The sequence below is a fragment of the Scleropages formosus genome, chromosome 4 (assembly GCF_900964775.1).
Source record: "Scleropages formosus chromosome 4, fSclFor1.1, whole genome shotgun sequence".
Taxonomy (NCBI): Eukaryota; Metazoa; Chordata; class Actinopteri; order Osteoglossiformes; family Osteoglossidae; genus Scleropages; species Scleropages formosus.
Window position 1 is genome coordinate 21,497,947 of NC_041809.1, and position 13,980 is coordinate 21,511,926.

The following is a 13,980-nucleotide window of genomic DNA, read 5'->3' on the forward strand; positions in this document are numbered from 1 at the left end:
CTTTGACGGGTCACACAAGTAATGCGGTGTGATGTTGGCTCTGTGCTGTGCAAAGCCTTGTCTTCAGGTGAAACACAATGATCACCACATTGTCATCACCTGGATGAAATCAAAACCATGACTGACCAAAACTAGCGCACCTAGTTATCCCATTTCTAGATCAGCTACAAAAGCTCCTGTCACCCTCCCTTACCACAAAACCTGAGGGCTTCAGAAGAACTGATCTGACTGTCACTAAATATGGACGGTTCTTTCAGTGGGTGTTCCACACAATCTCAATGTTACACAAAAAAGCAAAGATTTTTTTCCCCCCATAAACCTTCTCCTGCCGTCCTATTCAATTCAGCTCCCCCTTTTATTTTTCACAAAGCCACATCTCAAACAGAGTCATGTGTACAGGCAAGCAGAGCAGGAGGGGAAGGCTGTGGATGGGGAAAAAAAGTGTGGATAAAAGACTCCCTCCTACAAGCCCCAGCAACACCAGGGATTACAAAGTTGCAGAACACCCAGAGGAGAGTGCCTTTCCGTTGTGGCAAGAGAGATGGACAGAAAATTTCATAAATAAACAGAAAAACGGCAGCGAGAGAGAGCAGGCACTAACAGAGACCCCCACAACATCCCGAGGGGAGTTCCACCCACGATTTTCGCACAATTAAACTGGGAATAAAAAAAGCTAGTGCACTCTGTTCCCATTCAAAAAAAGGGTGAAAAAGCTGAATGTGCATTTATCAACTTCACCAACATACAGTTTTCGCAACAAAATCAAAACAATGTTCTAGAACATCTTGAACGATCGCTTAGTTTCTGAAATATGAATCTGGAAAACTGAAAAATGTCACCTTTATGAAGGCAAATGTTAAGTATTTTAAAAAAACCAACATCATTGATTAAAAAGAACTTTGGATGCATGCACACACCCCACCCACACACATTCAGTATATATACATTCTCATTCTACAAGACCATACCTAATATAAGCCATGAAATGTACAGTGTTTAACTGTATGTAGGACAGCAAGCGGTGTGTTTCACCAGTGCAATAGTTCATCTTCTTGTGATGTCCAGAGACCCATGAACACAGTTGACTTCTACGGCCCTGTCTACATTACCCTTTGTTCATTCTCCACAGATGATACATGGAAAACAGCGTAACCAAAAATTTTGCTCAATATAGGAGTGATAAACTGTATAGCCTTTCTGCAAGAAATACACTGATTGTATTACTGGGAAACCATAGTAAAAAGGCAACAACTAGTTCTGTGTTTCATGGTAAAGTCCTGCATGTATTATGTGTTGCCTTTTCCATTTCCGTCATTACAGCATCAAGTTTTTCTAGCCCTGACGAGAGGCCCTTTTGTGTTCATTTGCCCTTTTTGAATGAGTTGGGGCCATTGTCCACAGCCTTCAGAGCTGGGGGGTAGGGCTATGGCTAGCTACTTCATGAGTACATGATGGGTGTGTATGGAATGGGGAGTGTCCTAGGAGTCTGGGGTGGGGTGGGGTAGCCAGTGCCAGTTCCTGCAAAGCTCTGTCACAATGACAAGAATTGTGCTGGGAGGACACTCTGTCGACAAGACTGACCTCCTGGAGCAGCTGTTTCCATGGCAATCGCCGGGCGTACAATAAATAGCCAATGAATCATCTTAGAACCCTCAGACACACCAACGTCTGCTTCGGGAGGAAGGGGGCAGGTTCTGCTCTCCCAGACACAATGGCATGTGCGGAGATGATGAAGGGCGGGGCCTCACGTGAACCCAGGTGGCCACCGAAAATCTAGATTCACACAATGAAATGCAATAGTGTCTCAATCTTTATTTACCAGAATAGTACTTTATATCAATGTATTTGTTTACATTTTGCTGGCCACCTTCGAGCATTTATATTTTCGTTAATAGGGGTGCTTAAGCAATACAATAAAGCGATGATGACTGTGCCAGACAAAATTTTTGCAGTAATAGCCCTTTAAATTGTGTTGTGAATTTTTGATTTTTTTGGTCTTTTAAATAAAACTCATTTTACTGTCAAAGATGCAGTAACTTGTGATATAAACATGGAATACCTCTGACATCTATGGACATGAGAGGGGTAGATGCTTACAGTATATCCACACACTGAATCAGTGCCAACGTGTACTCTTGCAAAGGGACCAAAACAATGGGGTTTAGTTATTTTTGCATATAAAACTAGAAAAAAAGGATGTTCTTACACTGTCATAAATGTGTTTATTTCCACCCATACAATCACATCCATAGCAGTCTGATATAGATTTTGAAACATCTGCAGCAACATTTTTGGAAAACTTTCTCAAGTAAAAAATGTAAAAAAAAAAAAATGAGAGGTGCACAAATTATATTTTACCAAAGACCATGTACCTCATATGATAGAAAAACTATTGTCCATGTATGTATTTATTAATTTAGCACTTAGCTTTTAACTTTTCTCCAAAGGGACATACAACTCAAAAATCACTTGCCGTTAATGGAAGACTCAAAACAAACAAACTGGATGTAATTAATACAAGCCTTTCTTTTTTCTTTTACTTTATGGTGAACATGAATGTGTACCCCAGGTGAAAAAATATGGGCAGAAATTATTCTTTCTGTGCCACTGACTGTTCTTTGGTCCCAGCACTAATTAAAATGTATGAACTAGATCAACTCTATCATGAGTGTGACAGTCTGGGCTACAGCAATACAATAGAGGGTCAGTTTCTCTAAGACACCTCTTTTCAAGACCAACGTCATACATCTGACATATTCTGTCCCTGCTTTTAAAGTGTTGATTTTAATTCAAGCAGCTATATATACTGTATATAGTGATATAGCTTAAGTGAATGGTGAAGTACCCTGTAGAGTCAATGTGATTGAACACAAGGAATATATATATTATTGCTGTCAGCGTGCAATCTTTGGAAAATGGATGTATGAGTCCGAAGCAATCAGTCACGGGCAGGACTGTCACAGCCGAAATGAGTTTGATTGCTTTCAGTAAAACGTGGGCTGTGGGTGGTGGGGTGACGTTCTGGTGTCCAGGAGGGAGGCATAAGGCCACTGACCAAGCAGATATCACAATCGAGCAGTGGTGCAGATTGTTCGGGACTGGAAGCAAGTACAGCTCAGCTGTTTGCCAGGAATCGGCAGGAGGTGCTTCTATCGGCTGGGTTCACTTCCTGCGATATTAATTATGGCTCCCACTGAGAAACCCGAGGCTTGCAAACACAACCCAGTCACCACCGCTCATGGGCCAGTGTGATATGTGTGGTTGGTGGCCAGGCCCACCGCTGAGTTAAACCATTTCTCCTGTGTTGTACCTTAGAACCCTAGAAGCTTATGGTCAACTGCCTACCCTCCCCCACACATACAACCTGCCCCCATCATGCAGTCTATCATTCTGAGGACATTAATATCAATCTCTTCCAGTTATGCTGGCCAGCAGCCAACACCAATAATACTCCAGATGGAGGCCCCAGCTAGAAGCCGAGAAATATAAACAGAAGTCTTGCCATCTAAATTAATGGATAAAATAGAATATCCAAAAATGCTGTGCAGCACAAGAGTTTAGGGCTGCTGCCTTCTGAAGGTCAAACGAGACAGCAACTCTGTAAGGTGATCAAATTAGGTTATTGCGAAAGAGCTTACTTGGATGGCACCCAACCACCAGTGACCGCTTCCTATAAATTAAAACATTGCCTTCATTAATTACAGATGACAGTCTGCATATCATACTAAAATACAAACTGCCCCAAAGAACTATGCATGAAGTGCAAACAAAGCATCACCTACAAATCTCTGTTTGCTCCGATTTGACAGAATATTTATATGTCATGCATTCACAGGCACATTCTCATCTGAAAATATGAGGCCACGGTGCCAAGGTGTCGAAGCTTCCAAAAACATAAGAATGTATGTTCTTTTTTTGCGTTACAGGTTTAATGAGCTTAGCAGACAGTCAAAAAGCCATTAAAACAGTGAGCGTCTCCTGGCCGTACGCTACCATATTGCATACTCTGCATTTACTGAAGTAGCAGAGGGAACATACTGCAAAGAGGAATGGCAGTAATCCCTGAATATGGTTTCCAACCTTTGGCTTTATCTTTGTGGGAAAGAGTCTTATGTAAGGACTCAAGAGGGAGTGAAACGACTTTTACCGGGGTAACATAAAAATAAGGAGGCAATGCAGGGGTAGAACCGACAAGAACTCGGTATGATTCATTTGCCTCCTCTAAATCCTAGCATTTATTGTGAATCCCCCTCACATGTTTGGCTCCCCTACCCAGGGACCCCAGCCCTGAGAGTCTGTTAAATACCACAGCTCTGTCCTCACTGTGTGTCTGTGTTTCCCATGAGGCATGTAAAGTCAAAGCTTTGTCTTCAGAGGCCGGTCGTCACAGGATGACTTTGAATTTGGAAACATCTAGTCAAAATGCAGCAGCTAGCGAGATGAGAAGGTGGGTGCACCAGTATCTCCAGTGACTGCACGGGGCTGGAAAAGAGTGGAAAAAGAACAATAAGTAAAGAAACGGTGTCACAGAGCACACAACACATGGCACAGCAATTTGATGCTCAAATACACGCGTGCACATTGTCTGAAACTGTTTGTCCCAAGCGGGGTTGCAGCGAGCCGAAGCCTAACCCGGCAACACAGGGCGTAGGGCTGGAGGGGGAAGGGACACACCCAGGACAGAACACCAGTCCATCACAAGGCACCCCAAGCAGGACTTGAACCCCAGACCCACCGGAGAGCAGGACCCGGTCCAACGCACCGCGCCACCACACCCCCCTGGCAGTATATAAATATGCCTAAATGTACTTGCTTACCACAGCATTATTTAACCCCTCTTAGTTTACCGATAAGGGGGCCTTATGTCTGAGTTTCAGCTTAATGTTTACTGTTAGTAATCACACTGAAGTTGCCTGCTTGATAATAACAGTTTAGGAAGTTAACAAAAAAACAAACAGATTTTTCTCTCCGGGAGAATAAAATTATTCTCATTCACGATTTGGCTTCGCATCTTCCTCCAGGATATTGCAGCTAGGCTTATGTTCATGGAGGACCCCTAATTAGCAAATTAGTTAAACTCCAAACAACCTCACGGTCTTGGAACAGCTTTTGGACGCCCACGAAATCGAGCTGAAAACTCACACTCGGCATCGTATCCCAGCCCCCTCATACAAAGATAAAGGTGGATGTTGTGGGGGTGGAGATGGCAACAGAGGGCCTGGTGCTATGAACACGGAGAGGAGCGGTGCTTCTCTGGGGAAAGGGGTAGGGAGGAAAAGGAGGCGGCAGGGAGATTTCAAAGACGAGCCATGCCAGCTCCACAAACAGGGCTGAAGGAAGGCGGCAGCTGCGATGGAAGGCAAAGGGAAGGGTGAGGTTGGGAGAGAGACAGGCCAGCTGTCACCAGTATGTACCAGTGCAATAACAAAGGAGAATCCAGAAAACAGCACAGCTTAGATGCATAAAATGTGACACCACCAACCCAAATGTTCCACATTCTAAGGATATCCTGGAATGTTCCGGAAACCCATTTTACATTCCCAAAAATCTGCAATAGGACATTAACACAATAAACCAATTATTTCAAGTATAGTTAACGACCCTAATTATTTCAGTTGTTAAGAAGATACCTTTCTATAAATACAAAGGTATTTTGCCAACTTTACAGAGCATAAGGGGTCAATGAGAGAATATTATGATCTCATTTTTAAGAAAGTTGAAATATGACAAGAGGATGTAGAGTGAGTTAGAGGAATGCTCAGCGCAATCCCAAATCCCTAGCATTTGTTCAGGGGTTGGGCCACAGGAGGAGAACAGCACCGCTAACAGGCCCTTGGGAAGATGTGTGCCATCCCATGTTGGCACTTTGACCCAAGAAGATGTAAATCTGTCCTTCCAAAGCAGGAAGCCATCAGAGAAACGTCTAGAAGAGGACGACACAAAAGCACGTATCTGCCCCATCTGTGACATGCGATAAGATCCCACAGTTGGTGGAGGCGGTTTGCCAGGTTACAGAATGGAAAGGGAATCTGTGTGTCAACTCGTTTTCTGGCACCAACCGATATCCTTGGGGCGAACTGCTCTGCGAGACAAATCGCACATTACGTACGTCCTGCCTGGAGGATTTACTTACTCACGTCGAAACACCGGATAGCCATTAGCTAAGGCATACCAGGGCCTCGCAGAACAGAGGGGAAAAAATATAAGTTTGTCATCTCAAGACAGTGACTATGGCGTGACACAGAAGTAATTCCTCTCTCTTATTACAGACGACTAAGACCACCATCCTTTTTTTCCCCCAAACAAAGAAGTGCCTTATTTTACTCGCGAACATGAAAAATTACTCGCCGCACAAACCATTCGTAGTCTACACAGTCCACCCACGTCACATAAAGACTGCTAACCATCTACAGGGCACACGTACACATCAGGTCAAAAATATGTACGGTAATTGTGCTTTCTAATTTGCATGCGACAGCCATTAAGCATAAATTAGTCTGTTGTTTATGTGCCATTTGGCTGAATGGGGCTTTAGCTCTATCCTTTGGGGAGAGATACTGATTTGAGCAATTTTAGTTACATGAGACAGACATGGCACAGCAACCAAAACACATACCAGTAGGTTAATGGATTTTCTAAAAACTCCAGCCATCTCTTCTGATTCTGCCTCAGTTTGCCCTGTATGTCAGAGGGGCAGCAAAGCTAAAGGCCAATAAATGTGTATGAACACAAAGCCATCCATCACTGGGTACCAAAATTCCGCTGCCCAGGGGCAAAAATTAGTCATGATAGTCAGATCTGATTTATGAGTGACAGACCATTAATTTTGGATTTGTGGTGTTCACTACTTTTAAAAGACTGGAGAAATGACCTGAAAAATCATTATAATCTGTTTTTTTCACATTTTGCATGAAACTATTGGTGTGTGTGCATATATATAACATATATAAAACAAAACATAGACACACAGATAACCCAACTAGAGCATGGGAACAAAAGTGGTAATTTGTCACCTTAAAGTTGAATCCCCTTTTACACTGAAAATGATGGCAATGTGTATCTTGCCATCGGTTGAGCAAGACTGAAATGTTAAATATGTCTTGTGTCGAGTTACAGCATCTGCACTGTGTGATGTTCCGCTGCACCATGGCTCCAGATAAAAGGCCGCCCGCTGGAAATGGCTTGCAGGCTTATGTGAAAAGTGAGAGGATGTGCAGTGTAGCGTGTGATTCTGAACAAGGGGAGAGATGTGGGTGCGGGAGAGCAGGACGGAAGTCAACCAGCAAACCACCAGCGGCCCACAATCAGGCAATCCTGACTACTTCTGCACTAGTGTCGTGATTACACGTGGGGGTGGGGGGCTAGCACATCTTTCACCATTACCTGAACTTTAGTTATACTTCAGTAAAACATCTAGATCTAAAAGCGTACACTTTTTTTAAAGTGTCAGATAAAGTTGCTTTGGATAAAAGCCAACTAATTTAGAATATATTCACACCAATCACATCTGGACAGATTATAGAGAATGAGCAGCACAGTTATAAGGTTTTTGATTGAATAGAAGAAGAAAAAAAAAAACACAGGATCTTCAAATGAAACATAAACCTATTTACGAAATCTTGTTGATATAGGGTTGGAGCAAAATTACAGAGAAAGACAGAAACAGATTTCAGAATAAAACATTTGTTTTGAAGACCAGACACAGATACACCGGATCCTCAAGACCTCTTATTAAATAACCTGATGATGCAGGAACAAGGTTAGTGAAAGCAGCAACATCTTTGTTTTATGGCTGGTTTATATCCATTCTGTATGTATGTGTGTGTGTAAACTTGTGACTCTATGAATGTCTTCGAGGACGTTCAAACGTCCAATACTGGACTGCACTTCTGTCGACACATTGACAACACAACCGACCGCAACTTTGACCAAAGGACATCTGTGACCGTACTGGTACAACGCCAATTCCGAAAAGGTTGGGACAGTATGGAAGATGCTAATAAAAACAAAACAGGAGTGATTTGTAAATTTATTTTGACTTCTATTCAAATGGGGCGCAGGGGGTTTGGCCAGGACCTGCTCTCTGGTGGGTCTGGAGTTCGACTCCCGCTTGGGGTGCCTTGGAGAGGACTGGCATCCTATCCTGGGTGTGTCCCCTCCCCATCCAGCCTTGTGCCCTGTGTAACCTGGGTTTGACTCCAGCGCCAGTTCCCTGCGACCCCGCTCCGGACAAGCGGTTGTAGACATTTCATTTAAACAAAAACGCCATAAAGACAAGGTATTTTGCGTTTTACCTCATTACCTGCATTGTTCCTTGAACATATGTTTATTCAGGGTGGGGGGAACGACGCTACAATATAATTCTGAACTTTGTCTCATTGAAACAGAACACTTCAAATTTTTTTTAAGGCAAATCTACATTAGTCCAATGTCAATACTGACATTATAAGCGATAATTATCAGTAGTGATTGTCTGCATGTAACAAATAGAGATGCTGGTAGTTCAGACAAGGTAAAAGTAATGCGTTATTGCCATTCTGTGTTAAATAAAAAAAGTCATAAAGAGGGAAGATGAGATGAAAAAGTCCAAACGAAGAATAAGGCGGGAACGCGGCCCAGCACTTCGGGGGCCCAGTCCATCAGCCCATCGGACCATCGCGGTGCTCGATTGCTTCTGCCTTCCTTCCTGCACTTGACACATTCCAGCATCGCCTTTCTTGTCTGTTTTCACTACAAAGAAGAAACATGGCAGCGGTCGGGGACATGATGGAAACAAAGCAGGGTCGTCAGAATATCACTGTAGCCATGCACATATGAAATATTATTAAATATTTCCTCGGGACTCTCTCACTGGTACCTGACGAATCTCATTGCGCCGATCACCCGAACGTGGGTCACTTATGTTGTTGCTAGGCAACGACTCCGACGTTCACGACGTAGCGTAGCTTAGGTAGCTAGGTTGGTTAGCGTCACAGCTGCTAGATGCCCAGGCAGCTAGTATCTTGATCGACACAAAAGTTTCCTTGGAATTTCCGCGTCTCACATAGTTTTACTTCTTATTATATTTCGGTTCCGTTCGCCTGGGCATTTTAAATTTAGAACAATAATAATAAATAAGCACGACTGTTCGCCTCCTTCAGCCGACGCGCTAGCAGAACTGCAGCCTCGCTCAGCAACGGGAGGAGATGCACCGTAAGGTGGACGCTTCGCCACGAGCAAAGGCGGCTCGGCGGAGGTAGCTTCCTGTGGGGCGCTCGCGCACCAACACCGCTGCCGCCGATGCGCGCGAGGGGAGCGACCATCTAGGCTAGAGTAGTTGCCGGAGCGGCGCGCGCGGGACCCTGTGTGACCGAACATGGCTCTGCTCTACTTTGTGCTCTGCGCCTTCCGCAAGTGCCTCGACCTCGTGTGTCTGCTGCTCGACCTGAGCGTGTGGCTGCTGTCCGCGCTGCTCTCGGCGCTGCACCACCTGCCGCTGCTGCTGTGCAGCTCGGCCGCGGGCTGCTGGAACCTCGCGCTCTTCTGCGCGCTCACGGTGTCCGAGGGCGTGGCCAGCGCGGCCCAGGGCTCCCTGCACGTGCTGGCCGGGTGGCTCCAGCTGCTGGGGGGCGTGTCCGAGAGCTTCAAGATGCTGGGCCACTTGCTGTCGCACGTGCTGCTGCGGGCGCGGGAGCTCCTGCACCGCGGACTGCTGTCGGGCCACTCGGTGCTGCGGCAGGCGTGCGACGCCTGCGGCATCCTGCTGAGCCTGGCGCTCTACCTGGTCAACACCGTGGTCAACATGCTGCTCATCGGCACGCAGAACTGCTTCGCGGCCCTGGCCGGCGCCTGGGAGGCCGTGTCGGGGCCCCTGCACGAGGCCCTGGAGCTCAGCCTCACCCTGCTCACCTTCCTGCACAGCAGCCTGGTGGGCACCTCTATCTTGCTGTGGACGCCGTGCCAGGTGGCCCTCGAGTTCCTGGGCTCCCTCGGTCACGTTTTTGCCACGGTGTTCCTGCTCAACGTCTACGGCCTGGTGATCACGCTGGTTATCGTCGCCGTGGTGACGCTATACCTGAACCCCGGGCTGCCCCGACGTGGGGCCCAGCAGGTGAGTGGCACGCTTGCCATTCAGCGCCTGCAGAGGGCGCTCTACCGCCTCTACTTGCTGGCGCTGGAGCGCGCACAGGCCACTCTGGAGGTGGTCATGTGGCAACGGACAGCCTGGCAGGGCAGTCAACCCGGAGCAAGGACGCCGCAGGCCTCTGCTGGCGCCCATGGCAGTGACAGAGGTGGCAGGGATCTCCCGGATCCGGGGCCTGCGGGTGACTTGGCCGCCCACGTGCAGCATCCTCCAGACTATGCAGGGTGGGAAAGGGAAGATGACTCCCCATCAGAGGGACCCTCGCTGGGCTACGGCTCCCCAGACCCTTCCCTGGACTGTCCCGGCTCGGACAGGCTCTTCGAGGGCCACCAGCCCCTGCTGCCAGAGGCCCCGTACAAGGACACTGCCGCCACCACCAGCCTCCTGACCCTTCTGAAAGAGCACGAGGAGCGGAAAAAGTGCGTCATCTGCCAGGACAGCGCCAAGACGGTGCTGCTACTGCCCTGCCGCCACCTGTGCCTGTGTCGCGCCTGTGCTGACATCCTGCTGTGCCAGCCGGCCCCCCAGCACAGCTGCCCGCTCTGCCGGCACACCATCCTGCACACCATGGACGTGTACCTCTGAGGACATCCCCTGGCACTGGGTCAGCTCCGATTCGTTGACCCGTCCTGCCATGCTGCACACCGCCTCTTTTAATGCTTAGGGTTTGTCCGGTTACACGCGTGATGATGCAGCACAGCACTGTACCGCTTAGTACAAGTACCAGCTTAGATATAATTTCTTCTGTCTGCCATAAGGTTTGCCCACAGCTTTTAACGACAAACAAGTTTTCATTCTGTAAGGTGAATTATGTCTTGTCCTTTTTCAGAAATACAACAGCGACTCGCACCTTGTCTGTCCATAAAAAAACACGGATTGCCGCCACTTCTTTAATGTACACGGTATATGACAGAGTCCAGCACGGTGCCAGTTAATCGCCGGGCACAGACATGACACGGTCTCGCAGCTGGCGTTGGAGCTGCAGCCCACTGTTGGTTGACTAGAACCCGTTCTTTTTTGTGACTATTGCTCTGCTCTGCAAACGGAACACGTACTCCTTATTGGCCTAATATACTACGGTACTTCGTTTATTGCGAGGCCTGCGGCGTTACCAACTTTTCACAAGTTTGTGTTCCTTAATTGATTTTTTTTTCCTCTCATTTCCTCTAAGACGTACGGTGTACATATGTTTGCTGATTAAGGTCGTTTTGTTTCGTACAAGTCAACGGAATGCATTAGTAGTTAAGGAACCGAACCCACAATCAGAGGAGCATTGCCATCACCCTAAAGCAAGATGCACAAACTAATGTACAACTGCACTAACAGAGAACTTATATAAGGCTAAGCAAATAAGTCATGCATTTTTTTAATGTCTCACATTATTGAAAAGGATGCTTGTGGCTTTCTGACAGTCTGGAAAACACTTATCCAAAATGACCACTTGCAGTGTAGGAACTACAAACTAGAAGATGTTTTTTAAAGAACTGCTGTCTTTGAGAACGGTGGTCTTATTCCTGTCTTGTTTGCCTTATCCATGGGTATTAACTGTGAATTCTAAGTTTTGAACGTGTCACTGGTGTTATGTTGTCTTCCTTTCCTTTGAGAGAAACACCTTTGCCATCCGTGTTTATCATATTGCCTGCATGTTTACATTTTGTTCTCTCTGTATACCTGTGATCTTCAAAAAAAAAAAAAAACTACATTCTAAATATTTCCACTGTTCAGAGATCATGAAAATAAACTCTCAGCACTTACGTATTTGAACACCGTGTGCCGCAGCAACGTGATACATATTGCAAAAGTAGTAACCGGAATCATGGTCTTCACGATGTTCACTAGAACTTGTTAAAAAAGCACTATGGAACACATTCCTCTACACGCCTTCAGCACCTGCAGGAAACCAAGGAGTTTCCCAAAACATCAGTGAACATTTCTTTTCATCAGCATCTATAATGTTCTGGAATAAGTAAACGACGGAATACGTTGCAAAAAGGTTCAAATTCAAACTGTGTTCAGCTTCTTGTTATACCACATCAGTTTCTTCGATACGTCGTCTTCCAAAGAGCGTAGCGGACTTCCGCCTGTCTCGTTTTTCAAAGGACCCCACTTCCTGCGGCGCTGCCGACGTTCAACCCCAGTGAGCGGAGGCGAGACGGTCGATCCTCGGCTCGTCTTCCACCTCTCAGTTTAAATCCCCGTCCACACGTATTACCTGGCACCCGGGATATAGGAATGGTAAAGTAACGCAAAGAAGTAGTTAGTCCAATCGGCAGTTTTACCACACTGCACCGGTGTATAACCCTGTGCTTGTATTGACCTTTGCAGCAGCTTACTGTACAACATTGCACTCATTTTATCGATGCTCTTTACCTTGAGGGAACACTCTAGTTTCCTTGGTCTACCTCCTTGCCAATAAAAGCTCCCCGGTCCAGTTCTAGTTCAGCTGAACCGTACCGACCAGTTCTTTGCCCCACTGTCAAAGTACACGGTGGGATCCGGAAACTTTCTGCACGCAATTTAAGGGCGGGTGCCTTTCAGAGCGATGATGGCGGGACTGGGATGACAGAATGTTTCGCAACTGCGCAACAAACATCCGTGGTTCCAAGCTTTTAACTGTTTTCACCATGTGCACGGCTGTTTATAGTGGTCCGGTTCCTGGGACACGGTGCGGTAAGTGTTTCTCAGGAGCATGAGAATTCTGCAAAGGTTTTTGGGAAACTGAGCCCGATCCTGGCGAACCTGGTCAGCTGTTAACTAAATGCGTGTGATTTTTTCACCAATTCCATGAACTGCGGCACTTAGTCCAAGACTAGACATCGTTAGAAGAAAAATGTACGTTTCACAGTCCTTTAGGCTGTTCTTCGCTCAGCGTGCCGGCCTGCCATACAGTATTCTTCCATATCCGGAATATTTTATAGAGCAGCCCTTGTGCACGTTGCCCGCTCTGGAAGATTCGGCCTGGTCTCGGTCCTTTAATGAAGGTGCCCCCTCTTCGCTGGCACAGGAGGAGGCGACTTGGCAGCACCTGCCCGTAAATGGATTAGAAAGCGAGCAGAGTGGTCCCTATTAAGGCCACAATGGCCACGAGGAGCACAAACACATTGTTCCCGCGTAGAGATGCACATGGAGGCTCCTGCCGTCGGGCCCGGGACAGATGCTCGTGGGGGTGCCTCCTAGACACGCTCGCTCACTATTCCCTGGGCTCAGTTGGGAGCAGCAGGGCCACCATTAAGAGCCTTTGTCAATGCTTGGCAGGAGGTAATTGACCAGCAGGACTCTGGCTGCTGAGTGACGCCCAGGGTCCGGACAGCTGCTACGTGAAGCCCCTCCCACGTGTTCGCTACTCGCTCGGCTTGGGCCTCCTTAGAGCTGCCGACATACACGCGTGTGCACCGCAATGATGGCATCGTATCTCCGTATGGGCGAATCAGAAGACCGAGTTGACGGAGAGCACTCTGCCAGTTACGTCCCTCCAGAGTAACACAAATTAATAGCATCGTATTGCTTTTCTCCTCACAAATTTGCACATCTGTCATAATTCTTCATCTGCTTTCTTTGGACTGATGGGCAACTTACCTGTATTCTGCCTCACCCCTCCCGTCTCTTGACCTCCTGTGTTATATGTGTTTATATAAATACATGTTCTCTAGTGTAGCCTGCTTTGTTCAGTCTGTACTCACCCTGTACTGGCCATTTTGAGGATGGCGGCTCAGTGCCCAGTCTTCAGTCCCAGCCCGAGGGCTCAGGTGATGATTATTCCCCCAGCGAGGAGCTTTGTTCCACAGGGCTGTCGCCCCCCCCTCCCCCCAACAGCCCCCAAAGCGGATGATGAGATGGAGGTTCAAATGTCCTCCCAT

General features: G+C 47.0%; 1 protein-coding gene across 1 annotated transcript; it reads left to right on the forward strand.

Moving 5' to 3' along the window:
* The first annotated feature begins 8,743 nt into the window (after nt 1-8,743).
* Nucleotides 8,744-12,008, forward strand: rnf26 (ring finger protein 26). The gene has a single exon (XM_018755117.2). It carries the CDS (start codon nt 9,356-9,358, stop codon nt 10,706-10,708), a length of 1,353 nt encoding a protein of 450 aa, XP_018610633.2. The 5' UTR covers nt 8,744-9,355; the 3' UTR covers nt 10,709-12,008.
* The last annotated feature ends 1,972 nt before the right edge of the window (nt 12,009-13,980 follow it).

Bases quoted from the DNA above. Each gene is read 5' to 3' on its own strand.
- rnf26 (XM_018755117.2), top strand. From the start codon at position 9,356: ATGGCTCTGCTCTACTTTGTGCTCTGCGCCTTCCGCAAGTGCCTCGAC.